Source organism: Aotus nancymaae, unplaced genomic scaffold (assembly GCF_030222135.1).
Source record: "Aotus nancymaae isolate 86718 unplaced genomic scaffold, 86718_ANA_hifiasm-v0.15.2.pri h1tg000079l, whole genome shotgun sequence".
In the NCBI taxonomy this organism is placed as follows: Eukaryota; Metazoa; Chordata; class Mammalia; order Primates; family Aotidae; genus Aotus; species Aotus nancymaae.
In genome coordinates, this window is record NW_026988494.1 from 5,646,109 (window position 1) to 5,662,651 (window position 16,543).

General features: G+C 42.6%; 1 protein-coding gene across 2 annotated transcripts in view; it reads left to right on the forward strand.

The window, feature by feature from the left end:
• The window catches only part of FUT10 (fucosyltransferase 10), a 107,944-nt gene that overhangs the window by 68,571 nt on the left and 22,830 nt on the right, over window positions 1-16,543 (forward strand). For both annotated transcript variants that reach the window (XM_012476078.2, XM_012476079.2), the window contains one exon: window positions 14,535-15,370. In XM_012476078.2, the coding sequence (XP_012331501.2) occupies window positions 14,535-15,370 (836 nt within the window). The remainder of the gene's footprint in view (window positions 1-14,534; window positions 15,371-16,543) is intronic.

Below are 16,543 nucleotides of genomic sequence, written 5' to 3' on the forward strand. Positions count from 1 at the left end.
GGATTGCAGGCATGTGCCACCATACTTGGCTAATTTTTGTATTTTTAATAGAGGTGGGGTTTTGCCATGTTGGCCAGGCTGGTCTCTAACTCCTGACCTCAGGTGATCCACCCGCCTTGGCCTCCCAAAGGGCTGGCATGAGTAACTGTGACCGGCCTCACCTATGTCTCATTAATATATCCTTTTATGTTCTAGAAACCTGTTGTCCTCATTTAGGTGGAGCGGCAAGTCGTCAAATCTAAGAGCTAGTAATGTGAACTGAAATTATTTGCTTGTGATGGGACTGATGTAACTTTCAGATCCGCTTTTATGGAGGGCTGTCCCATACTTGAATGCTTTGACTTAATTTTAAGATTAAAAAAAAAAATTCCTCATGCTTCCACATTTGTGCTCTCTCCTCCTGACCAGTACTTGCTGTCAGCATACAATTTCTACTTTTACTTCTGATTTATTCTCTACTTTATAATGCCAGAATGAGCTAAGGCCTGGCTTATACAAAGTGAAACCTAAAAATGCATTTATTGATTCTCTGAATGCCTTTGAGTACCTACTAAATTGCAGGCGCTATGTTAAGTTTTATGGGCAAAGATGAACAAGACATGGATGCTAGTAGGGCTCCCAGTCTGGTGGGGAGCTAGACAGGTGCGCACATAATTGCAGTTGAGTATGATAAACGCTGTGGTTCAGCTCCACACGAAAAGCCACAAGATCACTGGGTAGGGAGCAACATGAAGAGCTGAGCGATTTGGAAAGCTCTTCCTGCAAAAGTGTTCCCTTCCCAGAGTCCTATTGGCAGTAGCAAATTCTCCTGTATAGAAAAAAGAGCAGGAAAAGTCTCATCTATAACTCTGCTCCTTTTTTTTTTAAATGATACTTTCGATTTTATTTGTATAAATTGATGGGGTGCAAGTGTAATTTTGTTACATGCAAGTCAGGGCTTTAGGTTTTCCATCACCTTAATAACATACATTGTACCCGTTAAGTAATTTCTCGTATTTGATGCTATTTAATGGAATTCTTTTCTTTTCTTTTTCTTTCTCTCTCTTTTTTTTTGAGACAGAGTCTTACTCTGTTGCCAGGCTGCAGTGCAGTGGCATGATCTCAGCTCACCGTGACCTCTTCCTCCCGGGTTCAAGTAATTCTTCTGCTTCAGCCTCCCAAGTAGCTGGGACTACAGGCACCCGCCACCACGCCTGGCCTGAGAACCTGCATTTTTCCACTCGTGTTGCGTTTTTGTCCCTGTGTGCCTGTGCCTGTCTGCTGCGCTCAGCTGCGGATGTGTGCTGCACACGTGTGCCGCAGCTTTGCAGGACACGGATAAGTTGAGACACGAAGCAAGAGGCCTGTCAGGCTGCCCTTGGCATGACTAGAGTGTATGTGGGGATTTTTACCTCTTATTTTGGGGTGTATTCCGTTCCTTCTTTGAACCATAGTCTCTACAGGACAGGGAGTTTGGGAATAAATTTCATCTTACTTTAGATATAAAGAATATAAAATTAACCCACTATAAATTTATTATTTATTTTAAAAAAAATTTTAAAAGACAGGATCTCACTGTCCCACGCAGGCTGGAGTGCAGTGGTGTAGTCACAGCTCACTGCAGCTTTGAACTCTTGGGCTCAAGCCATCCCCCACCTCACACTCTCTCCCTAGTAGCTGGGACTACAGGCATGCACCACCACACCTGGCTGACTTCAAACATTTGTTTTGTAGCGACAGGGTCTCACTCTGCTCCCCGGACTGGTCTTGAACTTCTGTCCTCAAATGATTCTCCTGCCTTGGCCTTTCAAAGTACTGGGATTACAGGTGTGAGGAACCACAGCCAGCCAATAACTCTTTTTTTCTCAAAACATATCAGTAGTGACTTCACTGCTAATCAGTAATGAGTGACTTTACTACTGACCAGTAGTAAGCTGAAACACTGCACACACTGTCTCACTCACACACACACACACACACACACACACGTGCCATACAAACATGCACACATATGGAAAAAATCCGGGACGTTGGGCATTGCTTTTCTTTGGGAATGTGGGTGATGATTCTTCTCCCCGTTTTTCCTCTTTCTTTCTACCCCCTTTTCATCTTTTATGTATTTGAGTTCAATAGAATTCTCATTATTGAGTATATATTATTAGTAGAAATTTGATAAAAACAATTTTTTTTTTTTTTTGAGACAGGGTCTCACTCTGTCACCTGGGCTGGAGTCAGTGGTACCATCCCGGCTCACTGTAACCTCTGCCTCCTGGGCCTAAGTGATTCTTCCACCACAGCCTCTTGAGTAGCTGGGACTATAGGCACACAGCACCGCACCTGGCTGATTTTTTAAAAATTATTTATAGAGGTCTTTTTATGTTGCCCAGGCTGGTCTCAAACTCCTGGGCTTAAGCGACCTGCCTGCCTTAACCTCTTAAAGTGCTGGGATTACAGGCGTGAGCCACCGTGCCTGGCCAACAATTTAAATAAAAGAAAAATGATTGGAAAATACTAATGTCCTTTGCTTTATGCTTTTACTGTCTCATTCTTCTTTGACTGCCATAGGAGAGTTACATCTTATTTGTTTACAGTATTAGACCTGGGCATATAAAATATAATTTATACATTGTATTACTAGGTATTCTTAATGTGGACCAAAAATCCCGGACCAAGTTTTTTGCTGTTTCAGTGATGAGACATGTATATTAGAAAATCAAGCTAGGAGTATCCTAGACACGGTTAACTTTGGAGGACAGCGCTTTATTCTGTGCCATTTCCCTCTTGGGTAGAGAGAGACTCTAAGATGATTAAATGGAGTGGAACACTGCCGGTTTTGAGAATAAAGATAGTTTATTTCTCCAGGTCATAGCTTCTAACTGAGGTCAAATGTATCCCAAAGGCTAAGTGGAATAAAATGATTTGGCAGTTTCCATGTCTACCTGGTAGATAGACTTGCTTTCAAAAAAAGCACTCAGTTGGTATCTTGATCATTCATTTCAGAGGATAAACCTTTAAACCTTTGATTTAATTAATTCGGAGATTGATTGCCGCGTTCAGTATTGACTTCTGTAAAATGTCCCTCCAGCCAAGGGTCTCGGGCAGACACATGGACTGAAACTCTTGTTGCTATTGATGATATCAGCAATTATTGAGTGCCTTTGGATATAATACACCTAACTTAGAAAAATAACTGCTTCTTAACCCACTTTTCTTTTCTTTTCTTTTTGAGACAGGGTCTCGCTCTGTTGCTCTGGCTGGAGTTCAGTGGCGCAATCTCGGCTCACTGCAGCCTCTGCCTCTTGGGTTCAAGCAATTCTTGTGTCTCGGCCTCTGAGTAGCTGGGATAACAGACAGGTGCCACCACACCTGGCTTATTTTTGTATATTTAGTAGAGACAGGGTTTCGGCATGTTGGCCAGGCTGGTCTTGAACTCCTGACCTCAAGTGATTCACCCGTCTCGGCCTCCCAAAGCTCGGGGATTACAGGTGAGCCACCGTGCCCGGCCTTAACCCACTTTTCAGAATTTGCGTTTTGCACCACAAAGTGGAATAATTGGGAGAATATTGGACTGACTGGATATACACAATGGAATAATACCATGTGATCATTCCCTAAAATAGGGTCGCTTTATATGCACCAATATAGAAGTATTTCCATGTTAGTTACACAGATAATACCAGGTTTCTAACAGTGTGTGTGTTTTCATGTATGTGAAAAGATTTTCCTTAATTATAAAAATATTTATTTTCCTTTTTAAATTTGAACATCTCTGAAATCAACACGTATTTTGCAACTGATAGCCTCCCGCCCATCTTTGTCAGCTGGGCAGCAGCAGTGATATAGTATGAATGCCTGAGTGGACATGAACTGGGTTGCTCGTCCATCTGGAATGACGGGGCAACTTCAGCCCTTTGATGCTTCCATCAACACACCATTTAATGACCATTTGACTAAAGAACATAAGTCTAGGCCAGGCGTGGTGGCTTACGCCTGTAATCCCAGCACTTTGGGAGGCTGAGGCGGGTGGATCACCTGAGGTCAGGAGTTCGAGACCATCCTGGCCAACATAATGAAACCCTGTCTATACTAAAACTACAAAAATTAGCCAGGTATGGTGGTGGGCATCTGTAATATCAGCTACTCGGGGGGCTGAGGCAGGAGAATCACTTGAACCTGGGAGGCGGAGGTTGCAGTGAGCCGAGGTCACACCACTGTACTCCAACTTGGGCAACAGAGTTAGACTCAATCTCAAAACAAAAACAAAAATAAAAAAACCGCAAAAAGAATATGAGTCTAGTTGGTGGGAACAACTTTTAGTAATATTAAGAAAGCATCAACATTAAAACTTGAAGATGGGCGTCAGTGGCTTGGAGGCAAACCTCAGAGATGAGAGTAGAGCACTCTTAACCAATGCTGTGTTGCTAATGATCTTTATGTTACAGAGCAAAGTATTGTATAGAAAAACACAGACAGCAAACACTGAAAAGGATTCAAAAGAGTTACGCTCTGAAGAAGTTTTGATACTTTAGCCGTTTTAACTTTTATTTTTTTCTAAGCATTCACAAGAGTGATAAATAATAAAAATCCATATTTAAGTAAGTTTGAAAGAGGTCTTTCAGTAACTATAAATACAAATTCTAGGTATAAGAAAGTATTATATCATAGTTTAATTGGATATACTTCCCCTTCCTCCCTTCCTTTCTTTCATTATTCCTCATTTCTTCCTTCATCCATCCATCCATCCATTCCTCCGTTTAATTTAATTTAATTTATTCATTTATTTAGTTTTTGAAGACAGAGTCTCACTTTGTCATCCAGGCTGGAGTACAATGGAGTGATCTTGCCTCACTGAAACCTCCGCCTCCTGGGTTCAAGTGATTCTTGTGCCTCAGCTTCCCGAGTAGCTAGGACTTTAGGTGTGCACCACCACGCCTGGTGAATGTTTTCTACTTTTAGTAGAGACGGGGTTTCACCATCTTGGCCAGGCTGGTCTCAAACTGCTGGCCTCAGGTGATCCATCTACCTCGGCCTCCCAGAGTGCTGGGATTACAGTACCTGGCCACCCCCCCATGTTTTATTTTTAATTTTTTTTATGATCTTAACAAAGGGAACTTTAACAAAGGGAAGGGACCTAGATGGCTGGGGTGTGGGGAAGAAGACTTACTTTTCCCATATAGTCTTTTGTTCACTTTACTTTTATTTTTATCAAAGCTATATGTGTTCCACGTTTCAATAGCAAATGGGTATCTTCTCAGATTACTACTTTCAGGTGGGTGCAGTGGCTCACGCCTGTAATCCCAGCACTTTGGGAGGCCAAAGGAGGCGGATCACCTGAGGTTAGGAGTTCAAGACCAGCCTGACGAACACGGTGAAACCCCATCTCTACAAAAAATACAAAAAATTAGCCGGGAGTGGTGGCGTGTGCCTGTAGTCCCAACTACTAGGGAGGCTGAGGTGGGAGGATTGCCTGAACCCAGTTGGGAGGATTGCCTGAACCCAGTAGGGAGGTTGCAGTAAGCTGAGATTGCACAGCTGCATTCCAGCCTGGGGACTCTGTTTTAAAAAAAAAAAAAGAGACAGTACTTTCAATAATTTTTTTGACTCCTGGTTTTTATCATCAGATCTCTAAATAACATGCTGATATTAGTATTTCATGATTTTTCACTATTAAGCATTATCATTGACTCCCTATGTTGGAAGATGAGGAATCACTCTTTTACCGTCTCCTGTTCAACACATGCACACTCATCCTTCCTATATCCCCCGTCCACTTAAGAGTTTATTATCATGTTTGATGGATCAACATTCCCTCTTTACATTGTTATGACTATGCAAATAATATTCATAGGTGAACCAAAGAGCACACTGCTTACTCTTCTTATTTGCCCTGAGTTAATAATTGTGTAATTGGGTCTCAATTTTCATAATTGCTGGGTTTTCTATGTACCTATCAGTAATTCAGCCCCAAAATCTGATCAGTCAGAAATATTTACTCCTTGGGGAGGAAGGCAGCACATCACACTGCCATGTGTGTACCTATGCAACAATCTTGCATGTTCTTCACATGTACCCCAAAACCTAAAATGCAATTAAAAATAAAATAAAATAAAAAAATAATTATTCCTTTCTCCCGCCATGGCCATTGCATTTTTGTTAGTCTCGACTGAATACTGGTTAATGGTTTAACATTTACATTCATAATCCTAATATCCCTTGGGGCTTGTTTTGTTCGTCTTTGAAGTCCCAGAGTTCTCAACTTAATGCTTTTCAAATAATAGAACTCAGTAAAACCTTGCTTTTTAGAAATGTCTATGCTTCTCTGAGTTAGTAATATTGTCTTCTATCTGCAGATATGTTGACTGCAATAGACAGCACTTTAGGAGGTCAAGGCGGGAGGCATCACTTGAGCTCAGGAGGTTGAGAGAAGCCTGGGGAACATAATGAGGACCCTGTCTCAGTTAGTCAGTCAATCAATCAGTCAATCAATCAGTCAGTGAATCCAATTTCGGTAACTAATCAACTAACCAGAGTGTGATACATCTGAATGTAGCCTTTAATAACCAATAAGAGGTGGTCACACACCCTCTAGAGAGTTACGTATCCTCATCATGAAAGTTTCATGTCAGTTCTGCAGAACGTTCTGGGACTCCCACCTGGCTTTGCCAACCCTTAAGACCATCTCAGCCCATTTCCTTGAGTGAAGGGGAGTGCCTTAAACTTACTCCTCCTCTGTTTTCAGCTTGCTCTTCCCACAGCCTCTCCTCTTCCCAACACCTACTTCTCACTTTTTCTAATTATTGAAAGAAACTGAATTTTGTTTTGTGCTGGGATATTGAAGTTGTCAGAAGTACTTTAATTGGCTTTAAGCTTATTCTAGGAAGTTCTAACAGGGAGGTAGCACTATTCATAGTTATCTGAAACACTAGATGTTGTTTGAGCTTTGTGAAACAAACGATTTAATCCAAAGCAGGAAATGAGAAAAAAACTCAGTGAGGTCACTGCAAGTTTAGTTACAGCTGAGGTGATTAACAATGGTTGTAATTTATGAACTATTACTACTCGTTACAATAGTCATATTTCGCCAATTGTTTCATGAGCTTATCATCCTGTGGCCATGGTTTTCACTTCAGTTGAGTAAAAGGCTCTGTAGCAAAATCTTCTAACAAAAAGAAAGTCTTTATCTCTGTTTAATTGTCAAGAAACCCAGTGGAGAGGATTTGTAATTTGAGATAAAATTAGAATGTAGTCAGTGTTACTAGAGACCTTCACCCCTACTTGACTATTCTTTGGAGTTACCTGGGTCTCAATATTCCGTATATTTTAATTCTTAGCTCAGAGAAGGAATTTACAGCACAATACCTGAATGGGGACTGTGTTTTTTGGTTTCAGGTATTTTGATGGTTTCTTTCTTAAAAGGAGTCTCATCTTCTGATTTTGTATCTTTCCTTCTTAAACAAAAGGTTTGCATTTTTCTTTTGCATTATCACCAGATGGATGAAGAGAAGGGAAAATAGAAGCCTAGGATGGTGGTAACAAGTGGATAGAACCAAGAAACATAGTATTTTTAGAAAAATCAAGGAGCAAGACCGCAAGAGAAATCTTGCAGCAGAACTTGGGATAATCAGTTGTGATCACACAGAAGTTCCAAGCTTTTCAAATGGACCTCCATATTAATCCTATTCTGATAGAAAAACAAATTATTCTAGGTATTTCACATAGTGGGAATGTATGACAAGAATTGGTTACAAAGGGGCTGAAGGGCTTGTGGAGCAAAAGACAGGAGGAGAAGTTTACGTAGAATGAGTAACTGCAGGAAATCCCTGCTACGCTTGGGCCATAGAAGCACAGGAGAGGTAGCATTGCCCAGAGTGTGGGCCAGTGGGTCTCAGGCTCCACTGTTGCAGTTGAGTTAACCAGAGAACTCTCTAGCCTGCACTCCCAGGTAATTGTCACTGCTACTATCGCTGTCACCACTCCTTGATGCCACAGCAGATCTTATCACAGGGGTGGCTTGTTAACTCGGCCACCAGTGCTCAAACCCCTTGCAGAAGGGGGAGCATGAGGGTGAGCAGGTGCAGGAGCCAGGGCAAGTGCTTTTGGGCGCCTGCAGGAACAATCCCTGTATCAGCCCATGGCAGTGTCTAGGGGTTGCCTGTGACCTCTGGAGCCCCAAAGGGCATGTGTTACAATAAGTCCTCTTTTAGCATTTGCTCTCCATGGACAGGTAAATGTTCAGCAGCTCAGTGGAGATTCAGTGTAACAGCCTCTTGCCACCTACACCTAGGTCCTTGTCTGGTGCCCAAGAGGAATGAGGTCACATGGACTTGAAGGATGGTGAATGTGGAGATTTTATTGAGCCGTGCAAGTGGCTCTTGGTGGGATGGGGAGCTGGAAAGGGGATGGAGTGGGAAGATAATCTTCCCCTGGAGTTTGGCTGGGGACAATTGAACTCCTCTACGACTGTCCTGGGCCAAACTCCTCTCTGACTGTAGTCTCTGATGTCCAGCTGCCTCTTCTCTTGATGTTCATACGCTCCTTCTCTTCTCTCCTTTTCTGCCACGCTACTCTGCTCCTCTGCCAGTGGAGCTTGGGATTTTTATAGGCACAGGATAGCGGGTGGGGTGGGCCAAAAGGCAACATTCCGATGGGAAAGCAGGGATGTAAATTTCTCATTTAGAGCCAAGGGTCCAAGCTTGAGGGTAGAACCCATGCCAGGGACTCTGCCCTCTTCTACCCAATATTTCCTTGGCTCCTGTCTGTATTATTTCCACCTTCAGTCTTCCTATAGTGCTCCCGGTTGTAGCACCTAATTGCAAGCCAGTTGTCCAGGGAGCCCGAAGAGTGAAGTTTGCAGGGTTTCATTCAGCTCCATACAATAAGGAACATAGCACAGAAGGCTGGACTTGGAGCTGAGCAACTGACAAGTCAGTGACTCATGTAGCCTCCTCTTAGAAAAAGTACTGAGCTGACTCTGTGCTCTTTACGAACCCAGGCTGAGAGTACTGTAATCTTGGGCAAAATACTGTTGTACTAATAAGGCTAGTGTTTTAAATCCCAAAGGCAGGTGTGTTGGGGGACATTGGTGTATCTGGAAGAAATTTTTCTCCACTAGAAAGGAGGTCTCTGCTTTAAGTTCTTTGCTTTAGAGATGAGTTTATATGAAGCATTGGTACACTGACACATTTTGGTGGAGATTTTTTTTTCTTTATTATAAAAATAATTTAATTTAAAAAAGAATTTAAATAACCCCTTCACCTATATCTGGCATTTCTCCCCATGCTATCTCTCCCCAACTCCCGCCCCGAGATTTTTTTTTTTAAGAGCAAAACCTTTCATGTATATCATGTTTTATTTCTTATAGGAATTTGGCATTGGTATTTTGAAATCATTCCAGGGAAAATATGAATGTAAAAAACAACTTTATCTGCTGGCATGCAGTGTTGTTGGTTCAGCATGTGAAGGATAAGGGGCTACTCAGGTCTGGGGCAGTGTTGCTGAGTGGCAGGTCCTTATGTGATCTGGAGTTGGTCTGGACATTGTGGGTAGTCAGGACATGAGTGAACTTCCACCCTCACTCCAAAGAAGAGGGAATGAGTTTCACTTGTGGGGGTCCTGAGTGGATGGACAGGAAGGTTTGAGGGATTATGTGAAGACTGGTCGGCAAGCAAGGGAGAATCCTGTCTTTCTTCCTTTTTACACCATTCCAGGTCCCAAGAAGAATCACCACCTTTGGCAGAAAATAATGGTAATTTTTTTTATTTGTGTTTTTTTGAGACAAGATCACGTTCTGTCACCCAGGCTAGAGTGCAGTGGATCAAATGATCCTCCTACCTCAGCCTCCTAAGGATTTGGGACTCTAGGTGTGCACCATCACATCCAGCTAGATTAAAAAAAAAAAATCTGTGGACAGGGTCTCACTATGTTGCCCAGGTTGGCCTTGAACTCCTGGACTCAAGCAATCCTCCTACCTCAGCCTCCCAAAAGGACACACAGTTTTATGGTAGAGATTATTTTTAAAAACAGATTGCCTTTGGAGAGCATTCTGCAGGAACACTTCTATTTTCCAAACTAAGGCAGGCTGGGCTTTCCGCATCATTAGCGTGCTAAAGCTGGCTAACATTTCTGTGGGGGCACTTGGAAGTACCAAGAGTCAGTTACTCATTCCAGGGAATCAACACTGCAGCAGGGCCAATCGTTCCTCTGGTCTTTTCTTATTTGCTGGTCTGACGTTCTTGTCCCCACCTGGGGTTTTCAGCTCTAGATGAGTGATTCACTCTTCGTTAGTAAAGTGAGGTTAATAATATATGTTGCCTTCTGTTTTCACCAGTTTGTGTGGGAGTAACGATAGAAGAGGACATGCCCCTGCAGAAGGAGAGGGGCACATAAACACGTCCCAGAAAGTATGTCGCTCTCAGGCTTCTCTGCTATTTCAGATCCAGTCTCCATCGTCGGCAATCTGGCATCCTGTGCCAGCATTCATTTTATTCCATTTGTATTCCAAGTTGCAATTCCCTTCACAGTGCACATTAGTGCTAAAGATCTGTTTAGCTATTGTTTAAAGGAATGAATACATTTGTCAGAATTCAGTAAACACGAAATAACCCAGAGGAATGAAAGTTTGAATCTGAAGTTGTTAAATGTGAGAGCAGTGAACATGACTAGAAAACCAGCGAGCCAGTTGCACATAAGTTAGTCACGTTTTTATGGGATTTACCATACGTTAATTGATTTCCATTTCTCCATAGACTCCAGTTCCAACTCCTGTTATAGTAGGCATTGCGCTGGTGTCGGGGAGAGGTAAATAACTGTTTGTTTCTGAGCCACATCCAATACCTTTTAGAAATCGCTCCATATTGACACTTACGTTCTAGGCTGTGATATCCCCAGTGAAGTAGTTTAGGTTGGACATGATTCTTTTTTTGTTTTGTTTTTGAGGCAGAGTCTCACTCTGTCATCCAGGCTGGAATGCAGTGGTGTAATCTTGGCTCACTGCAACCTCTGCCTCCCAAGTTCAAGCGATTCTCTTGCCTCAGCCTCCTGAGTAGCTGAGATTACAGGTGTGTGCCACCACGCCCAGCTAATTTTCATATTTTTAGTAGAAACAGTGTTTCACCATGTTGGCCAGGCTTATCTCAAACCCCTGACCTCAGGTGATCCACCCGCCTCGGCCCCCCAAGGTGCTGGGAGCCGTCTTGCCTGGCCAGGTTTGTCACGATTCTAATTTCAGTATTCTTCAGCATTTACCATCTGAAGCTCTAGGCTTAGGAGAGAATGACATATTTTTGGTGTTTTTGTTTGTTTGTTTTTTGAGACAGAGTCTTGCTCTGTCACTCAGGCTGGAATTCAGTAGTGCGATCTCAGCTCACTGCAACCTCTGCCTCCCAGGTTCATGTGATTCTTTTGCCTCAGCCTCCCGAATAGCTGAGATTACAGCCATGTGCCACCATATGTGGCTAATTTTTGTATTTTTATTGAAACGGGGTTTCACCATGTTGGCCAGACTGGTCTCAAACCCCTGACCTCAAGTAATCTGCCTGCCTCAGACTCCGAAAGTGCTGGGATTATAGTGCTGGGATTATAGGTGTGAGCCATTGTGCCTGGCCCAAATGACGTATTTTTAATCTTCTCCAGAGAAGTTTAGTTTGAAAGAATCTAACAATCTAACAGAAAACCTATGTTAGCGTGATCGTGCACCTGCACATGCATGTGTGGTTGTGTTTTGTGTGGACGTATCTCAGGGAAGTTACCAGGAAATGCTTTTATAGATAGCAAACATGGAAAATATTTTTGGAACGCTAGGTCCCTCTAACTTTCCTCTCTTTTAAGAAGCATCTCCCACTGTTAAAGGCAGCTGCACCCTGCAGACTAAACACCATTCAGATGAATGCAGGAGACTGTCTCATTTTCATTTTTAAAATGGCATGTTGCTTCTTCGTGCATGCATATGAATAGATTCTGCAGGCATTTTTGGCCACTATAGATTGTATGCGTGAGGGATCTCAGCCTCCTTTCCCCTTCCTTCCCACATGGAGATTCTCATGGCAGCACAGCTATGAGTGAGCCTGAAAGCCTGCATCTCCTAGTTGTCATAGTGACGGCCTCATTATACCTAGTGCAGGTTTGGATAGGTCCTGTTCCTATTACTAGCACAGCCTTAATGGACCTACATAGTGGCCACAAGAATCTAGCCTTTAGCTCTTCCTCCTCTTTCCTGATATAGAGCAGCAGAGATGGGACTTGAGCCCTGTCTATTCTCTGAAGCCCCCGAGGCAGGCTTTGTGTCTTTCTGCTTCCCAGCTCTGCATCCAGGCTCTTTGCTGAAGTGCACACCTGCTGAGCCAGGTTAAGAATCTTCCATGTGCCACCTAGCAGGCAGCAGCAGACAGTGACTTGTGTTTGAGTCACTCACTCAAAACCCCTGTGCCTGATCCGTCCAGTTAATTCTGGACTCACTTTGGTTTTAATCATATCCTCTTTTATCTCTAATCTCATACCTTGGATCCCTGCTTCTCCTTCCTGTGGATTGGACTCTAGTACTTTCTCTCCCAGGTAAATGGCCTTGATTGTCTATTATGCCATAGGTGGCAACTTTCTGTTTCTACTCAATTTTATAGGTTCTGGTTTCTATCATTGGCCACTGGACCAGCTTCGACCCTTTTTGAGCAGCAACTATTGTACTTCAACGCAGTCAGTTGCCTTTCTTCTTACATTCTCTTTCATATCCTCATGTTTCTCTATCTTAATGATTATTAACCTTTGCCAGCCATCCAACTCTATATGCCATTAGATTTCAGGTGTATGGATGAGTATTCTTTTTGAAGCCTAGGGTCAAATATAGCAAATGCCAATAAACTAGGATAAGCCCATTTTTACATATTAGTAATTCATTGCCGATGATTGAGAATCAAAGTCTATTATCAAAACAGAGGCAGTTTCTTCAGCAATTTCTCTGTGCTTAGTATATGTCCTCTGACATAATCTTATCTGATCTCTGTTTAAAAGCCTTTCTTGATTAATTGATTTCTCATTGATATACTGTTGGCACCAAAGAGTTTATCTGCAGGAGTGCACACTAGCATTAAATAATTAATTTTTATGAGCTCTGCCAGAAAATGTTGATAAAGTCTTGTTTTGGCGTAAGTATATATTTGGTATGTTCTTTTCTAGTGGGTATTGGAAGATGGATTTTTTCCTATTTCCTTACATTTATTTTTTAAAAACTCAAGGGTCTACAAAATCATCCATGTCAGGAATACTTCAGAAATTGTATATTACCTGTTGTGTTACTGTCTTAGTTCACCTTTCTTAGTTATTGAAATAAGTTCTCCCTGATTGGATCTCCACCCACGCAATCAGGAAACAGTCGCTTACCACATCCATCACTTCTGTCTGCACATCATCATGTTTCAGAGGTTTTTCAATTAATCCTGTGGAAGCTAGGGTCACTCATAATTGTAATCCTGTTAGGCCTTCTTTATTTCTCTCTGTGCTTGTTAATTCCTGTCCATCCTGCAGTGGTCTGTAACATAGTGCTATTATCAGCTCTTTCGTCTTTAAAAGCCTCTTGTCTACCATTTTGACTAAGATTGATTAACTGCACTTTGCTGAAATCGATCATTTTGGATTTAAAAAATCTATCCTGTATATTTCTTCTGGCTACTTTTGCATGATTTCACTTTTTTTTTTTTTTTTTTGCAATTAATCAACCTGCCAACCTGGTTGCTTTCCTTTTTTGCCTTCCTTTCTCTTGTTCTTTTCTTTTTAAAGGACTATCTTTATCTCTTTACTTCTCCTGTCTTCTTGTAGAGAAGAAAAGCCCGTTGCAGGAGGCAGTGGAATAAATTCTCTTTTAGAACCTGGCCAGACGTGACTCCCATTTCCTTTTTCATAATATGAGAAATGATAGTTCCCCTCCTTGGTGATCCTCTCCCTGAGTAGTTTCTGGGGTGAAAGCCTTGTGACTGACTGCCAGGCGCTTTGCAGTGACACTGTAACATGCTCTCTCTCTATATATAAACTCAAGTGTCTGCAATATCACCCATGTCAGGAATACTTAAGAAATCGTATATTACCTGTTGTGTTATTGTCTTAGTTCTTCTTTCTCAGTTATTGAAATAAGTTCTCCCTGATTGGGTTTCCATATATGTGTGTGTGTGCATGCGCATACGTGTATATATATGTGTGTGTGTGTATATATATATATGCACACATACATACATACACAGAAATTGAGAGAGAGAGAGAGTCTTGCTCAGTTGCCCAGGCTGGAGTGCAGTGATTCAATCTTTGCCTTCCGGGTTCAAGTGATTCTCATGCCTCAGCCTCCCAAGTAGCTGGGATTATAGGCATGCACTACCACGCCCAGCTAATTTTTGTATTTTTAGTAGAGACAGAGTTTCACCATGTTGGTTCCACCATGAGCCACCACACCTGGCCACATGCTTCTTCTTCATAGCCTCAGACTCCTCTGTATCCTAATCTTACCAGGTAGACCCAAACGTAGGTGCCAACAATCTTTTGGAAATACTAATGAATATCTCATTTTCTTCTCCTAGGTACTGACTTTAACATAGATAGCTTACCTCTGCCTCGGAAAACCCATCACGACTGGGCTCTTTTTCACGAAGAGTCTCCGAAAAACAATTACAAGCTTTTTCATAAACCGGTCATCACCTTGTTTAACTACACTGCCACGTTCAGCAGGCATTCCCACTTGCCACTAACTACCCAATACTTGGAGGGCATTGAAGTCCTGAAGTCACTCCGATACCTGGTTCCTCTGCAGTCCAAAAACAAGCTTAGAAAAAGCCTTGCTCCGCTGGTGTATGTACAGTCAGACTGCGACCCACCGTCAGACAGGGACAGCTATGTTCACGAGCTGATGACTTACATCGAGGTCGATTCCTATGGTGAATGTTTACGAAACAAAGATCTCCCTCAGCAGCTGAAAAATCCAGCCTCTATGGATGCCGATGGCTTTTATAGGATCATTGCACAGTATAAGTTTATCCTGGCTTTTGAGAATGCAGTTTGTGATGACTACATCACTGAGAAGTTCTGGAGGCCACTGAAACTGGGGGTAGTCCCTGTATATTATGGATCCCCCAGCATCAGAGACTGGCTTCCGAGTAACAAAAGCGCTATTCTTGTATCAGAATTTTCTCACCCCAGGGAACTGGCAAGTTACATCAGACAACTGGATTCTGATGACAGATTGTATGAGGCCTATGTAGAATGGAAGCTGAAGGGTGAGATCTCTAACCAGCGACTTCTGACAGCTCTCAGGGAACGGAAATGGGGAGTGCAAGACGTCAACCAGGACAATTACATCGATGCATTTGAGTGTATGGTGTGCACCAATGTGTGGGATAATATCAGGCTTCAGGAAAAGGTAAGCAAATCAAAGGTGGGCATAGAGCCACAGACTGTCCGTCTTGATGTTCCCCGTTCTCCTGTGTGGCTGTTGCATTTCTTTCTGTGGTTGCTACCTTGTCAGTGTTCTTCATTCCTATCAGAGGGGTTGGGCTCTGCAGGAAGGTTGAATATTCCATTACTACCTTCTGGGACTGTTGTGAAGTTTACAAGCCCTGGACAGGCCTTCGTTCCTGAAGGCCTTCATTCTCCTTTATTGTTTCTTCTGGAGGACTCCTTGCTGCAGGTGGTGGGCAGTGACACAGAAAGCTGCAGAAAAGGGGAAGAAGTCCCAAACATAAAAATTAAGAGTTCTTGCCAGGCGTGGAGGCTCACTCCTGTAATCCCAGCACTTTAGGGGGTTGAGGCGTATGGATCACTTGAGCCCAGGAGTTCGAGTCCAGCCTGAGCAATATGGCGAAACCGCATCTTTACTAAAAATACAAAACTTAGCTGGGCATGGTGGCACGTACCTGTAATCTCAGCTACTTGAGAGGCTGAAGTGGGAGAGTCGGTGGAACCCAGGATGCAGTGAGCCGCGTGCCACTGCACGCCAGCCTGGGCGCACTCCAGCCTGGGCGACAGTGCGAGACTCTGTCTCAAAAAAGAAAGAAAGATAAAAAGAGTTCTGCTTATCATTCACACGGTCAATCCTTTAACGTGTCCTGTCATCCACACGGTCAGTCCTTTAACCTCTCCATCAATGCTGTGGCAAAGAAATATGGTAATTTCTGCAGGACCTCACACACTGACACTCCACAGTCTCTGCTTTCAAACTCATTTTCTTTTCACTTGCTGCTCTAATATTTACTCTTTCTCTTTCCGGCACACACGTGCTTACTAATATAGAGAGAAACTACTCAAATAATGATAGGGATAATCCTTATAGAACTTTCTTAAATTGTTATGAGCTTCTTAGTAATGTCTTCAGATTTCTAGATTGTGCTTAGTGTTTGTTTGCTTACTTTATTTATAATGGGAATGAACCGACTTTATGTGTAACTGAATTTGTTCAAAGGAAATTTGTTGAAAGAAAAAGAAACATTACTTTCAATTTCTCCTGAAATTTTTATAGAGTGAGGTGGCCCACACATAGCACTTCCCTATCACCCATCATCCCTGTGCCAGACTCTCATAGATGTGTAAGATTTTA